Consider the following 16096-nt stretch of genomic DNA (forward strand, 5'->3'; position numbering starts at 1 on the left):
ACAGTTGGCATCCACGTCTGACGCGTCAGTGCACAAGGGGTGACAAATCCGGTAAGCCAACACCCTTGCCATCTCTCTTGTCTCCTGCGCGCTACCCCCATACTACATACACACTCATTTTCATCCGTCGACCCGTCCGCAGACTTGTTTTGGTAACCAACAATACAACATGTCGGCGAGGGGGAGGCGGGGTCGTGGAGGGGGTCGTCCAGCAAGCACTAGACGTTCCTCGGCCCCAGCTGGACCTGGTAACGAAAATACTCCTCCGGCAACAGCATCCCCGCCAGTCTCTTCGGCTCCGGAGAACTCGCGTCGACGTTCGTCTCGTACCATACAGGCAACCCCACATGCAGATCCCGGTAAGAATGAGCATATGGTCGAGGGTCCACAAGGAATCTCACCTGATGTTTCGTCAATCTCAGCTCTTGTTGAGAACATGCGCCCCGGAAATGTTGCACATTCTGAACATCCAGATACAGCCGGGTTTTTCCAAGACGAAACTGATCTAGAACTGTCTCGCGAAGAACAAGCCCAGCAACGTGGAGACGAAGACACAGTCGACGACACCTACACGGAATCGCGCGGCCGTGTGCGACGGCAACCTCCACACAGTACTGGGAGTGCTGCCGAGATTCCGGTACCTACGGTGCGTCTCTGACTTGTTTCTACATTGCTATTGCTCAGTTTTGCATGAAGTTCACAGCACACGTGGCGGCGACAGCGGCTCGTGGCACCGGTACAAGCCAAACAACTGCAAGTCACGGAATCCCCTCTTACCGTTTGCCTACTATTCCCATCCCTTCGACGCCAGCCGGGCCTCGTCCTATTCGCTCAACAGTGACACCTGTCAGCGGTCAAGTACACGAGGCCTCCCAGATGGACACGCGTGCACTGGCGGCTGCTGTCCACTATACGAACGCCCTGTACGAATCACGAGCCCCCTCTCTGCCAGGCTCTACAGCTACGATGCCAGCCCACGCGCCAAACCGTGACGGTGTACCGACATCCGGTCAAATCATCGCTGAAGGTTCCTCCGTGATTGGGAACAAACGACCGCTCGATGGAGACACGGATGAAGCCGAGTCTTCTGCGGCCGATCGTCGCCGCCAACGCAAGGCACTCCATAATGCCAAACGTCTTCGTCATAGCGATTTGAAGGACGACTTGCTTACACGGCAGCTATTCAGGGATGCAAGCCTTGCGCTCAAGGTCCACTTCCTGACAGTCGAGCCATTCCCTTCGGTTGAAGACCGTGAGGAGGTCGTCACTGCGAAGTTCAATGCTGTCTTGAGGCAGCACTCCCTCGACGAGGGCACTCGTTCGCTCACAAAGCAAGAGTTCGATCTCGCAAGTATAATTACATTCCGAAATTTCCGTGACACTAATTGAACCAATCCTCTCTTAGCTCAAGAACGAAGAGACCAAGGTGCGCTCTGCTGTCATCCGCGCCGTCATGCAGAAGCTCCCGGACAAATACGGACTCAAAGCTGTCCCGAAGTCGCCAGCTGACGCCGAACACAACAAGACGACCGTCCATTACCTGTTACACGGCAATGTACCACAGGTAGCAACAGTGTCGGGGCCCTCTGCATCCACTACTACCAGTATTCTCGGGCCTAGCGGAACGGCGTCAGGACGGGCGGCGACAAACGTGCAGCTTCCAGTCGAACAGACACCTCGCTTTGAGGTGCAAGGCGGCTGTTTCCATTTCTCGGTGAGCCTGCCACCACGACGAACTACCTACAGTCCCTTCTTGACTTTGTATTGCTTCCAGAACCCGACGTCAAAGCAGGGTGCGTTTCGCAACCCAATCATCAGTGATGTCATCTTCGAGGTCTGTTTCGGTCACGGGCGCGCTCTGGGACCCGACCCGCTCAACAGAGAGCAATTTGATCCTATTCCGCACACTTTAATGGCTTTCGTTCTCACGGCGGTGGGTACCCTAGTCATTGACTCATCTATTCCTTGCGAAGTCTCGTTACTGAATGCCTAATATCGCAGGTTCACCATGGCCTGAAGCGGTTCGCGACAGGGTACCGCAAAGATGTGTCATTCACCAAATCGACCTACGACATATACGACGCTTTCCTCAACGCGCTCGAGCAGCTACGTCACGAACGCGCATGGACAAGCTACAGGCGGGAACTATACCACCTCGGGCTGTACGTACTGTTTCTTCATTGCATATGTGAGTCACTTATCAGGCGCATTCGTAGACGACACGCACAGGTGTATGTAGAACCGAATGCGGAAACAGCCCCTATCATCGCGCCAATGTCTCAAGAGCAAATCAGTCGCGAGATGCGCTCGCTCGCCGAGGAACTTGGAGGCGTAGGCGATGGGGATCCGCCGATTGACGAGACAGTCGATCATACCACCAATGCCTCCGAGTCGATTATTCCCAGTCACTCCACGGATCGTATTCAGGACCATGGACCTCAGGCCCCTGTCGTCACATCTTGACATTAGGTACATATCTCTACTATCATTCTCTAGTTAGTGCTGGCACCTTGAACTGGGACTCGGATCGTAGGGTACTACTACGGCGACTCGGCTTAATGTACATACAGTATGCTAGTTTGGTTTGCATTGTCCTTTGCTGTTGGTAATAGACGACATACATTCGTTCGTTGCATTCAAGTCTGTGCCTGTACTGTCTTAGAATGGTGTTATTCGGTGTCTACTCATTAAAATCACCCAGGGTCTCGCTGCAATACCTCAATTCTCGAGTAGTACATGCTGGAGGTTCGATCTCTACCTACTGTACGATCGAACTACACATCTCCACCGAGAGAATCACATCTCTATGAGATATCCTCCGCGAGTCAGTTGTTTCCATATGATCGCCACATCTCCACGGTCTCGATGGCTCCATATGGTGCGTGACGGAGCCGCTGGAGAATGACCGTTTTCCTGATGACCGTGCTCGCCGCAGAAGTTGCACTGGTCTGAGCTAGGCGCGTAGCTCGCTCCACCACGGTCGTATCCCCCTCCGCGTCCGCCTCCCTGGCTATAGTCGTACCCTCCGGTCCCGGCCTGACCGTATCCTCCGGTCGTCTGTGCTGGCGGCGGTCCTCCGTATCCTCGGCCTCCGGCAGCCGGCGCCCCTCCTCCGTATCCTCCTCCTCCGCCCTTCATCATACTCATAGCTGCAGCAAACACACGCCCCAGCATAGCTTCGTCGACGGACTCGGTCTTTACTCCGTCCGTACCGCTTCCTCCGGGACTCCCCCCACCTGTACTGCTCGCTCCGGCGGCCCCTCCGTAGCTGACCGCGTCAAGACACTGCTGCGCGGCATCGTGCACCTGCTCCAGGGTGTATCCGTCCACCGGATCGACGGTCGGGTTACGTATCTCGACGCGACGGCGGATGGCCTCAGCGGACGCGTCCGTGAATCCAGCCATGTAGACCTTGAAGACCTGCGAATCGGATACGCGGCCATTCTTCTTCAGGTACTTGGCCACCGGAAGGAACTTGCGGTAGTACTCCGCTTCGCTGGAACGCGTAGCGGTGCCCTCCGCCCTTGCCGTGGCCGACGCGGCCTCAAGGTCGCTGACCAGGTAACGGGACGTACCATCCGACCCGGGGTACAGGGCCATGATGCTCTTCTTGTATTCGTCGAACGACGCCGGCGTAGGTACCTCGACCTCGTCCCATAGCTCGGACTGGTCCGGCTTGAGGTAGCGCTTCGCGTAGTATACCTTCCGGGCGTCGTCCTCGACGCTAGCGATGGCAAAGAGTTCAGCGAGGTCGTCAAAGTAGCGTCGGAGGGAACGAGGTTGACCGTCAAAGGTCGGAGCAGCGCGATCGCCACGGACGGGCATGGAACGTACTGGTGGTGCGGCCATTGTTTCGGTGGGACGCGGAGGAAGGTCTGATGAGGAGAGGGTAGATGATGACGGGGCACGAGATTCGGGTATCGGAATGGGGGTCTGCTCGAGCTTAACGACGGGCGCCGTTGACTTGCTGTCGGAGGGAAGCGATAGGGCTCTCCTCCGGGTGGTGACGGCTAGCGGGATCGAGTCGCTCGATGATGACGTGGCAGGGGAACGGGGTGCTTCTACGGCCTCGAAGAATGAATACTCTCCGTCGCTGTCTTCGGAACGGTGCGGGGGTATGGCTTCTAACGCTGGCGCGGGCAGGGTGACGTTGAACGGTGTGTCCGGAGAGTACTGTGCAACGGCGACCTCCTGTAAGAGGTTTCGCTTTGGTCCGCGCGGCGGCTGCTGCCTTGTAGGGATCGACGGCTGGTCGTTGTTACGCGGTTGCCTGGGAGGCAGCGTGACGAGTCACCAGAGGGTGTCGATGAGTTTTACCAACAAGCTATACCCCCTCGCGGTGGGCTCCAGTTGTGTAGGTTGCGAGTCTCCCGGGTCGAAAAGAGACCGGAAGGAATCGATGGTGTCGGTAGAAACGACGGGCGGGGGCTGTTGGCAAGCGGATGGGGAGGGGATGTGACGATTCGGGCCCGGAGGGGACGTACGAGCTCGGATACTCGCAGGGGACACTGTAACGCGGTCGGAGGAGAGTGGTGGAGTCGTCCCACAACGCAGGGACTCAGAGTGAACGCGTAGAAACTCGTTGAAGCCGGATAAAACGCAGAGAGCCGGAAGGAAACGCGGTGCTCGTTGAAGGTGAACGCAGTGATCTATTCGCAACGCAGTAGACGCAGTAAACGCAGGACACAGTCAGAAACGCAGGGAATCGCCGTTGAGCTCGCTCTCTACTCCTAGGTGGTAGGTAGGTAGGATCTCCCCCCGTCCGGTCCCCGGCTCCCTCCCTTATGTCCCCTCCGGCTCGCTATCCCACGCCCCCGCCTCGCTGGCACCCTTCTCCGTACTCACCCGTTCCCTCCGGTCCCTCTTAAGCCCCCTCCTTCCCTTCCTTTACCGTCTCCCGTCCAGTGCCATGCCGTCCGATGCCCCACCCAATCCCTCCGCCATCGTCTACTCCACTCGCTTCTACCGTCTTCTCGCTCTCCTCCGGGATGAACGAGTCGTCGAGCCGCGTCTTGTCGCTGACAGTCCTACCGAATGGTTGGCCTGGGCCCACGGCGCCCGCTGGATCATCGTGGGTGATATTCTTCTCGTCTATTCCCCGTCCGGCGGGCTGATCCTCCTTCCGGTACGTAGCGCATGCTCTTCGACTCCCGGGCGCGAGCTACCGCGCATGGCGACGCGTCCCTCCCTCTCATCCGCCGGTTCTCCGACGTCCAGGAACTGATCGACTACCTTGACCAGGTGTTCTCGACCATCGCGTCCGAGCATAGCGTCATTGGCGAGCCGTACCCTGCTATCGCCTGGTCCGCCAACCGCGTCGCTGTTGAGCAGTCCGATGTCGAAGTGGGCCGTCCGTTGCTCCCGGTCCGGTACCTCGAGAGGCCCATGCAGCTCTCCCCCCTCCGGGCTTCCTCCGACGGCCTCGACGCGCTCATCTCCCAGCTCCAGCGTTACGCTACCGTTCAACGTGACGCATCCGCCTCCTTTCAGTCCGAGGCCCAACACACCCGCCGTATTCTCTCCGCCCTGGCGTCCAGTGTTGCCGGCGTGCATGATCGTCTTTCACGTGGCGTGTACGTTCCGGACGCTGACTATTCCGGCATTCCGTGTCGCCTTCAGTTCCCTCCGGCGCGTACTAGTGACGACTTCGAGGATGCGGGTGTCGAAACTGAGACCGAGACTGATTTAATGGATGAGGGGGAGAGTGTGCGTGAGGGGTAGTTCGTTCCTGTACCCTCCGGTGCCGTCCACGGCTGCCTCCGGTTGCCCTACCGAGTTGCTTTCCGGTCGTGCTGCCTGGGTAACCTATCCTTCGACATTCCTTCCGTGTGTAACGTCGTCTGTTGTCTCCTGTGGTCGTGTGCCCTATATCCGTTGGTTCCGGGCCTGCTCTGTGGGGCTTCCCCACAGCGCCCTCCGCCTAACCGTGCATGCTAACGTGTCTCGTCCGCAGGCTAGTGTCCCTGTGACACGCGTCCAGCATGCGCAAATGCGTGGACTGCGGTGCGTCTTCTGCGCTGTTCATCTCCGTACATCCAGCATTCCTGACGCGCGGTCCATCCTTCCGAGATGCTCATCCAGCGGAGCGTCGTTAACGGGCAAGCAAGCGAGAGCGGGCGGGTGGGCGAGCTCTCCAAGAGGCATGCAAACGAGCTGGTGGCGGCGTGAGTAGGCAGACGAGCAGGGCGAGTGTGCGAGCAGGCGAGCGAGAGTGAGCGGGTGAGGCCGGGCGCCAGACTGCCAGACAAGTAGGGCACGACAAACTCAGTGCTCATCGATGCACCTAGTCAAGCATGGTACCTGATTACAGAGATCGTCAGTATGTATACAATGAATAGCTCACCTTCCGTAATTGTGTGTCCGCAAGCTTCCTTTGGTTCGCCACCCCTTGCCCCTCATCCTTCCATCTCTCCCTTGGTCTGCTGTCATTGCACTCGTGCTTGTTTTGCTCGGGCTTGTTGCAATCGGGCGCATTGTTTCCAGACTGGGGAGTGACACGGGTGCCTCTGGCACGTTGCTGTTGTCCAAGTTGGTGACCGCACCAGCACCGCAGGCGCGTCTGGCATTTGCGCGAGTGACAGGTACGGTCACGGGTCCGGGTTTGGTCCGGGTCACAGAAACGTGACCCGGACCCGGACCCGGGCATACCCGTACCCGGTACCCGCACGGGTTCCCACGACCCGTGCTCTGCACTATTACCAAGTGACTGGAAGTGCAGCAGCAGCTGGCTGGCCACCAGCAACAGGGTGCTTGCTGATAGCTGGTCATTCCCAAGGTGTTGGCTATGAGATAGTTGTCTGGTTGAGGAAGTGATGGATCTCTTTGAGTTGGGCTGCAGAGCACTGCAAAAAGTCAATTAGAGCAGCAGGTCATGAGCTGACCTTGTGTATAGCCCTGAGTCCACAGTAGCTTCACTGAGTTAATGAGTGCCCAGCCTGATGAGAGACCAGCTGTTTCTGAAAACCAGTAGTAGGTACATCAACCCTCATGTATTATGCAACACACCTGAGCTATTTCAAATCAAGTTACTCATTGGCTAACAAGCAAAAACCTGTGGTCAACCTCAGTAAGCTACCAAGATCACCTAAGGCCAATGAGAACTTTACCAAGGCAATCAGCAAGAAAGATCAAAGCTAGGGAGAAGAGCTCAAACTCACATGTAAGGGCAATGAATGGATGAAGAACCTTAAGTTCCAGGAGTACAATACACAATACACTGCCAAATCTAGGTCCAAGCTCTACAATAAGTGATCTATCTAAGTCATGATTCTACAAAATGAAGTGGCAACTACAATCCAAGTGTGAGTCCCAGTGATTAAGTATTATTCCACGACAATGACTGTCATATATTTTGGATATTGTAACAAAGGTGCCCTTGAGATAAAGTCAAAGGTTGGAGGTCCAAAGTCCAGAGGAAATTATGACAGTCATTGTTTCAAAACAAATACTGACATCCACAACCTAGTTATTGCATAAGACTTACTACTTACTTGACACGTAAACTGTACACCTTAGACATAAATTTGCTCCATTTTGTACACTTGATCCCTGCATTCACAGATATTTCTGACCATGTCAATCTGTATATAGATTGCAGCGAGGCATAGATTGGTTGTATTCTCCACTCTAGAACACCTGATTCTGCTTTGGTGGCTTGTCAATCACTTAATGCAGAATTGTCAGCCATCTGTGGCAACTCTGTCTATGTGCGTTGCTGTTCATTGCACTGCATGGATCTGCATGGATAGCACAAATCTGAAAGCCCACTTATGATTCTACAAAAGTGAAATTCCTCTTAAGAAATCATTATCGATGAGACATATGGCCTGATATGCTTCAGAAAATTCAGACACCGGGGAGAGCCATGACTAGTCCCCGTGGTTCCCATGATATTGAGAGGCAAAGATGTTGTAACACATATGACAGAAGTGGATGAAATGAATGAAGGAACACTATGTGTCATAGAGAATAATGGGGAAACCATCTGGAGCAGTGGCCCTGGCAAGTGTGAAGTTTGTCCTGATTTGGCAAGGCTGCCTCAGTCTCACCTCGGGCATCCATTAAGTCTGAGTCACGTGAAAGTAAGACTTGCCCTCAAGTAATTGTCCGCAAAACTGTCACTCATAAGAAATTGAGGACTTGGGGAATGGAGAACAGAATGCAGAGTGCAGAGATAGAGTTGGAGGAAAGTTGGAGAAAGTGAGATAAGACTTAGAGGTCAGACAGATGTCCAGAGCTCAGGTGAGAGTTCAGAGGAGTCAATAGAAATAGGATAAATAAAATACTTGTTCTAGAGTACAATCTACAGTCTGAGCTTATCTACATCTGAGCTTATATAGACTAAATGTGGAAAGGAGACAATAGGAACATATTCAAGGATATAGAAAACAGTAATGTGTATCCAGAGATACAGAAACTCTGAGACAAGTGCAACAAGCTAAATGTGCAGAGGAACTAGAGACAATGTGGTATACTACTTCTAATGCAAGAAAAGACATAGTAAGCAAATTCAACAAGCTCAGATATCAGAGAAACAGCAACAAAAACAGACTTGGGAGCTAGAGATGAGCTTGGTAGCACAGAATGTGACAGACAAATGCACTCCTGCTTTCAGAAATGTTCTGACAAATTTGGCAAGTATTGTGTGGGTAGGTGCTGGTCCTGCACACTTGACACTGGTTTGACCTGGGCAGACACAGGTGGTTTGCTTTTAACTTCATGGAGATATTTCTGTGTGGCTGCACAGGGGGCCTTCTAGTCAACTTTCATATATGAAATTTTCCATATTTGGTAAAAGGGGCCATGTTTGTTGAGTCTTGAATGTGTGTTGTCCCTGGCACCAATATGTCCTGGACATCAATAGCATTGATTGCCATCCTATAAACTAGGCTGAGGATACATACTACAAAACACTAATACACATTAACTCCATCCTACACATTCGGATGAGTCCATTGCATCTCAAAGTCCATGTACAAAATCATACCAATACAATAACGACAAAAGGGTGAGGGTAAAAGGAGATAGTGATGAACTGCATGCGGAGATGTCGGATAGGCGGACATATGAGGACTTGCCCGTGGCGTTTTCTTCACACCTACGCTGAGCTGCGGTGTTTCACGGAGTACTCAACCCACGCATACCACGCGCCGCCTGCAAGGGTGACGCATATCCCAAGCGCATTCGCAGGGGTGATTGTCAGGTGGAAGATGCCCACCGCACAGAGGATCGTCAGCGCCTGCTTCACGTTCGCTGCCACCACTTGTCAGTTCATCGTGTCAGGCTGACGTGTACTGAAGACACTCACCAGCCACCGTCATGTTCAGCGCCCCGACCTTCTTGTTCGCGCTCAGACTGACCACGTTCAGCCCGAACGCGATCACGCCGTTCCCCAGTATAACGAGTACGCGCCCACAGCCCGCCATCGTGTGCGGCACCAACGACGTACGCGCCTGCCCGAGCTCGCCGGATACGCACGCGTAGAAGAGACAGAGCGCGCAGGCGAGGGGTGACGTGCGCGTGAGGAGGTCAAGTGGGTGAAGGGCAAGGCGCGGGGGGACAGGGAGACGCGCCGAGTGTGGGCGGGAGCTGCTAGGCGAGGATTGGAGGACGTTGGTGTAGATAGTCTTGAGCGCGGCGAGGAAGGTGCCGAGGAGGGTGAGAAGGAGGCCAAGGAAGGTGAAGTAGTAATCGCCATAGGTGCTAAGGGTCAGTCAGTGGTCGGTCGGGTTAAGGAGAAGGAGAAGGAGAAGGAACGTACGCGAGGGCTACGCCAGCCATGACGGGGATGAGGGAGAGTATCTTCAGGCGAGTGAACTGTGTGCCGAAGAGAAGCATGGAGAGGGCGGTAGTGAAGATGGGCGTTGCGGCGCGGACGACTTGGTGGAACTAAAGGGAATGAGATTGAAGGCCAGCATCGATAGAGGGACTACGCACCGGAATGGTCACCATCTGCAACGACACATTGCTTACCGCGATGTTAACCGCGTACAACACACCGAACGCCGCCAGTGCAGCCGATGACCTCGCGCTGAGTTTCGCAGGCACGTAGGTACCCCGTCTCCGTAAGGTCAAGCCTCCGAGCGTCCCACAGAGTGCGTGAAGCGCAGTTAGCGTGTACGGGAAGGGGAAGTGGACAAGAACCAGCTTGTTGTAGAGCGTCAGCCCGAGATTGAACGTGAAGTACAGGACGAGCCAGAACGCCTGAGTCTCCACGAACTGCGGTAGGGTGAAGAATTGGCTGCGTTTCGTGCGTCGGAGGGTGAGCCGTTTCGAGCTCTCGGTAGCGTACGGCGAGAGGACGGGCAGGGCGGGCGCCGAGCCAACGTCTGTAAGGATGGGTGATGGTGGGATAGAGCTGCCCAGGGATGTACTATGCGAGAAGCCCGGACGGTGTCGCGGCGAGCCATACGGCTTGTCTGACGACGAGGGCAGCGCATCCAAGGGCTGGAAAACGACCGAGGTGGGACCGTCGTCGTGCAGCGCGCTGCCAAAAGCAGGTGCACGGTCGCGTACTTGAGATCGCAACGACTGCCAGCGAGAGCTGCTGAGGTCTGGCGAGCAAAAGAACGAGCCTATTCGCGGGCTCTGCGGGCGGTGCGCGGGCACGTCGAAGTGGTTGCTGCTGAGGCGGGCGGGGCGCATCGCGAGGCTGAGAAAAGACAGACGAGGGTGGGCGCGAGGCGGATGTCGTGGGCGATGACGGGGATGGCGGCGAGGACGTCCAGCGCGGTGCTGGCGGCGATGAGGGAGCCGAGCTCGACGTGCGCGACGACGGAGGACAACATCCGCTTTAGGAAGGTAGTCACGTGGTATCATTATGTGGCCACCCACAAACTCAAAGTCTGCGGTTTCTTTCCAGCACTCATCTGCTGCGTTCTGCGGTTGTCAACTGCGCTCGTTAGGAATCCGTCGCAACAGTGAATACGACTGCACACGACTTGCGAAAGCGTGACGCAGCGCTGCTTCTGGCGACTCGGACAGACGACGTACCTCCTGTCAATGTCGAGTGCGCCCGGCCCAATCGGCGCAGGTCCAAGCAACGCACCCATTTCAAGGAACAGCCGCAAGCGAGTGCGCTCCGACTCGGAGGACACGAGCGACAGGGAAGGCGCACGTAACAGCGAACAGAACAGAGGCAAGGGCGCTGCGATCGCTTCTGAGCCACACCGCGACAGTTCGACTAAGGAAAGGAAGAGGAAACGCAAGCGCAAACGGCACCCTGTCGTTGAGACTACCGAGGCCCCGCGAGTACTCACAATGCCCGTGCCTGGTGTGCCAGGCTCGAGGCTATCGAGAAAGCGGTCGCGTTCTGGCGCCAGGAAGGCTGCGATGGCTCTCGTCGCAGGCCCGTCTACCAGCGCTGGGGCCAACAGTACGCACGGTATCCCTCATATTGCATCGTCGCCGACAGTCAAGACGGCCAGCCCCGAGCCCCGACCTGTGTCTCCACCGGTGAGCTTCTCATCACTCCTTGCATTCCGCGGATATTCACTTTTGTCAAGGCTATTGCTATGTCTCTGAAAGGGAAGGAGAAGGCGCAGTCACCCGACACGTCTGCCCTCTCTGCGGAAGTGGCGTCACTCAAGGCCCAGCTCGCCGCAAAGTCCGAGGTACGTACAGAACCTATCACTCTGCGTCACTCGCTCATTACCGTATCTCCAGCTCGTCTCGAAACAACGCACCCTCCTCTCCACCCTGCACCAGTCGCTCATGTGCCAAATCTGCCTCGACCCGCTGCACAAACCCTACGCGCTCGCGCCCTGCGGGCACATCGCGTGCCATGGCTGCCTCGTCGCGTGGTTCCAGTCGCCGCCAGCCGACGCACATCCGCACGACGTGCTCCCCGCGCTCCTCCGGAAGAAGACGTGCCCGCACTGCCGTGCGGTCCTGCGCGAGCGGCCCATCGAGGTCTGGGCGGTCAAGGACATGGTCGGCAACTTCTTTAGGAGCGACCTCGCGGACCCGCCGATGAATCCCCCGCGCCCGACGCACCCGACGCACCACACGAGCGCGCGGACCCGTGGGACGGGATCTTCCGGAAGCCGCTCGCGAACGTGGCGGGGGCGGGCGCACCGCTGTTCTTCCCGGATCCACCTCCCGCGGCGGCGGCGCTGCACACGATACTCGGGATGCACGACGCGGAGGACGGCGGGATCTACCGGTGCGTCGACTGCGGGCACGAGATCTGGGACGGGATGTGCTCCGCGTGCGACAGGGTGTACCCGGGGCACGCGCGGAACCACGAGCATGCTGGGTTGGACGAGTCGCACGGGTGGGACGAGGAGTCGGACGGGGACGGGGACAGGGCAGAGGGGATGGGTCACTGGCTGGACGGGGTCCTGTTCGGGCGGCGGAGGGGGGAGTGGGCGTGGCCGGAGGAGGGGGACGGGGACGACGATGGCGTAGACGAGGAAGACGTGACGGACGTGGACGACGAGGACGGGAGTGTGGTGTACGGCGGCGCGCATGGGTTCGTGCCGATGATACGGAGCCGCCTGTTTGGCGGGCTCGGGAGCGCGAGCGGGAGCGAGGACGGTGACGAGGACGATGAATGTGGATATGAGAGCAGCTTCATCGACGACGACGGCGCGGAGGACGGCGCGGAGCGGCATTCGCCGCCGTTCCGGCAGGACCTGGCGGTAGGAGGCGCGATTGGAGAGGACGATGCGTTGGTTGTGGGCTCGGATGAGGACGGAGACGACCTTGGGTCCGAGGAGGAGGACGTGGACTTTGTGCCCCCGGTTCCTGCGCGGCGCCATCGGTTTGTCGTGGAGAGCGATGAAGAGGAGGAAGATGCCCCGAGCGATGAGGATGATGGGCATTCCGTCAGGTATGGGCTTCCCTTGTCGTGCTCGAATGGAGTATGCTGACCTTGTTTCGCAGTGATAGCGGCCTAGCCGACGCCGTGGCTGATAGGGAAAGGTAAGGTCTTAGTCCATCGACCCGTAATCATTACTCACGTTCTTCATGCTAGGATCATATATGGAGATGATGGTTCTGTTCCGCACAATTTCGTGCACAGTTCCTCGCCCATCCATGTCTACTCCGACGAGGACGACGCGCCCGCCCACGCGGACCATTTCCCCCTCTACTCCGACGAGTTCGCGGCCGTGGAGGATGACCACCCCGGCCCGTGGGGCGAAGATGCAGACGAAGCCGACGACCATCCCGGCTCATGGATCGACGACGCAGGCGAGGGCGAGCACTACGGCCATGGCGACGAGGAGAGCGTGTACGGCGACGATGCGCCTGCGAGCGGGGACGAGTATGAGTACGGCGACGCGGCGTGGTGAGGGGCGCGGTGGTCGGGTGGGGGTGGTACGGACGCGAGCGGAGTCGCGGTGTGCTGCGTACGCTATGTGTACAGTTAATGTAGGCGCTGACATCCTATGAGAACGGGCTGCGCTGGCTGGTCCTGTTATTCGCACAGCTGCGACGTGTCCGGCTCTGCACCATATTGTCCGTAGATGGTGTGTATTGACCGCGAGCAGTGGCTTGGTTACTTTTTGCGCTCGAGACCGCCTGATCCTAACACGTACATGTCTGTTCCGACCCACAGCGCGCCCTTTTCCCGCTGGAGTCCCGCGTTGTTTCGACTGACGAACTCGGTAAGCCCCAACTCTATTCACTACTCATTCGGGACACTAACAGCAACCGTCTAGCTTTACAGGCAGGGTTCGAAGGAACAGGAACGCGTGACGTCACCCCCGCGCGCCCCAGCCAGCCTCCCCTCGCGCGTCACCAGCCCCGCCAGCCACCCGCCGCGCTGCAGTATATAACGCCCCGCCGCGCTCCTCCACACAAACCACAATCCCAACCACACCCCTCTCTCCATTCCACTCTTAACGACCTTTCACGACCTACGGATCTGTTATAATCGAGCGATGGGCCTGTTTTCTTCGAGCAAGTCGGGCGGGGCGGCGCCGGAGGACGCGGAGACGCGGCAGGTGGAGAAGGTGCTCGCGAAGGAGGCGAAGGGCGAGCAGAAGAGCTTCGACCACGCGCTGAAGGACCTGAAGAAGCTCGACAAGACGCACGAGAAGTCGATCAAGGTGCGTCGCGCCGCGCCGCGGGTGGGCTGCGCGCGGGTGGGTGCTGATTGCGGGTGCGGGTGCGGCAGGCGGCGGACAAGGCGCAGCACGCGCTGGACAAGGCGGTGAAGGGCGAGCACGCGCGCGCGAAGGCGCTGAACGAGGCGGAGCACAAGCACGACGACGCGGTCTCGGCGCAGCGGAACGCGTCCAAGACGCTCGAGGTGCGTTTCCCGTTCTTTCCTGCTGATCGGCGGGTTGCGCTGATGGCGGGTATCGGGTAGCTGAAGCGGCAGCACGAGGGCCAGCTCGAGCAGGACCTGCAGCAGCGCAAGGCGTCCGTGGACGAGGTGCAGCGGAAGAAGGCCGCGAACGACGTGAGTGCCAGTCCGTTTCCGTACCCTTCCCCGCCGCCGTGTCGTCGCGTCCCTGTCGACGCGGCGCTCGTGTTTCCGATGCCCCCGAGGGAACGCACGAGCCGGCGTCTCTGCGGACCTCTCCCTTCCTCCGGCGAGTTGCGACCACGGACGGTGCTGACCCCGCTGTGCCCGCAGGCCGTGCGCGAGTCGAAGCTCGCGCAGATGCACCAGCAGGCGGCGGACCGCGCGCGCGCGGGCTCGCTCGACCTGCCCAACGGGCCCGCTGATGGCGCGGCTGGCACGGGCCACGCGCAGGCGGCGGGCACGGGCACGGCGGGCGTGGACGCGAACGGGACGGCGATCGCGAGTGGGGACAGGGCGTAGGTGCTGCAGTCGGTGGTGCTCCGTCTGTCTCGTAGTGCTGCCTGGCTTATAATGTGTTTCCTTTTGTGTGACTACTACTATATCTTACCCTTGCGTAATGTCACTGCTCGATGTGTGCCTCTCACCCCTCCGTCGGCGTACCGTCCACACCTGCGGACGCACGGGGGCAAGGCGAGTACTTGCATGCCCAGATACTCTCAGGGCAGGACCGCAAGGGTTAGACTCGATTCGAGGGCCGAGGCAGCTCTGGGGTGCCCGCACGCGTCACCACCGCTCCAGCATAAAGCTCCCTGCCGCTCGCCCCCACCCAGCTCCAGCTCCATCCCACTCTTACGACCTCTCACGAGCACTCTGCGCGACCCCACTGACTTACTACTGGTCACCGCGAGCATGGGCCTGTTCACGTCAAACAAGTCACAGTCGAGCGGGGCGGCGTCGGCGGACGCGGAGACGCAGCAGGTGGAGAAGATGATCGCGACGGAGGCGAAGAACGAGCAGCGAAACTTTGACCGGTCGCTGAAGGACGTCGCGAAGCTGGACAAGTCGCACGAGCGGTCGCTGAAGGTGCGTCGTGCGCCGAGCGGGTGCTGAGCGCTGATCGAATGCGGCGGGGGCAGGCGGCGGACTCGGCGCAGCACGCGCTGGACAAGGCGGTGAAGAACGAGTACGAGAGCGCGCGGGCGCTGAACGAGGCGGAGCACAAGCACGACAACGCGATGGCGTCGCAGCGGAGCGCGGCGAAGACGCTCGAGGTGCGTCGCGCGTTCGAGTCCTGCTCGTCGCGGCGGTGCTGATTTCCGCGGTGCAGCTGAAGGTGCAGCAGGAGGGCCGGCTGGGGGAGGACCTGCAGCAGCGCAGGGCGTCGCTCGACCGGCTCCAGCAGAGGAAGGCCTGCAATGACGTCAGTCTTTCCTCCTGCCTCTTTCGGGGTTCCTGACGTCCATCCTCCCCTCCCCAGGCCGTCCGCGAGTCGAAGCTCACCCAGATCCACCAGCACGCCTCCGACAGCGCCCTCGCCCGCGCGGGCTCGCTCGACGTCTCGCACGACATCGCCATGAGCCCAGTCGGTGTCGACGAGGTGCACGACGCCGCGCAGGGGGCGGGGACGGGCACGACGGGCGTGGATGCGAACGGGACGGCTGTCGGGGCGGGCGACGGGTAGTCGTATGTAGTATGTTGGCTGGATTGGAATGTGCTCCTGTACGGCTGCTGTGCCTGCCACAAGCCGTGGTGTAACGATACCCTCCCGTGGAATCCACTTGGTGACCATGTCGCTTCCGGTAGTACTAGTAGGCTCTGCGTCTACGTAGTACGTGCACG

General features: G+C 58.4%; 4 protein-coding genes across 4 annotated transcripts; 3 read left to right on the plus strand and 1 right to left on the minus strand.

Annotated features, from left to right (window-relative positions):
- Positions 1-436: 436 nt before the first annotated feature.
- Positions 437-2463, plus strand: B0H18DRAFT_960150 (uncharacterized protein; the record flags this gene model as incomplete). The annotated part of the gene is made up of 6 exons (XM_048042917.1): positions 437-646; positions 685-1284; positions 1406-1714; positions 1775-1834; positions 2002-2162; positions 2217-2463. The coding sequence occupies 6 exons, from the start codon at positions 437-439 to the stop codon at positions 2461-2463; spliced, it is 1587 nt and encodes a 528-aa protein (XP_047886184.1).
- A 6384-nt stretch (positions 2464-8847) lies between these two features.
- B0H18DRAFT_1047590 (triose-phosphate transporter family-domain-containing protein) lies at positions 8848-10746 on the minus strand. The gene is made up of 4 exons (XM_048030840.1): positions 9937-10746; positions 9761-9888; positions 9308-9702; positions 8848-9252 (listed from the first exon to the last, which is right to left on the minus strand). The coding sequence occupies exons 1-4, from the start codon at positions 10642-10644 to the stop codon at positions 9098-9100; spliced, it is 1386 nt and encodes a 461-aa protein (XP_047886185.1). The 5' UTR covers positions 10645-10746; the 3' UTR covers positions 8848-9097.
- A 255-nt stretch (positions 10747-11001) lies between these two features.
- On the plus strand, positions 11002-13295 carry B0H18DRAFT_1126000 (uncharacterized protein; the record flags this gene model as incomplete). The annotated part of the gene is made up of 6 exons (XM_048035099.1): positions 11002-11454; positions 11505-11612; positions 11665-11910; positions 11949-12832; positions 12886-12924; positions 12977-13295. 6 exons carry the CDS (start codon positions 11002-11004, stop codon positions 13293-13295), a joined length of 2049 nt encoding a protein of 682 aa, XP_047886186.1.
- A 633-nt stretch (positions 13296-13928) lies between these two features.
- B0H18DRAFT_821910 (uncharacterized protein) lies at positions 13929-15812 on the plus strand (the record flags this gene model as incomplete). Its single annotated transcript, XM_048039305.1, has 4 exons — positions 13929-14054; positions 14123-14257; positions 14318-14410; positions 15735-15812. Coding segments are annotated over 4 exons (432 nt in total), but the record flags the coding sequence as incomplete, so codon positions are not given.
- Between the last annotated feature and the right edge of the window lie 284 nt (positions 15813-16096).

Source organism: Fomitopsis serialis (genome assembly GCF_022376445.1).
Source record: "Fomitopsis serialis strain Sig1Antser10 chromosome Unknown B0H18scaffold_177, whole genome shotgun sequence".
Lineage (NCBI taxonomy): Eukaryota > Fungi > Basidiomycota > Agaricomycetes > Polyporales > Fomitopsidaceae > Fomitopsis > Fomitopsis serialis.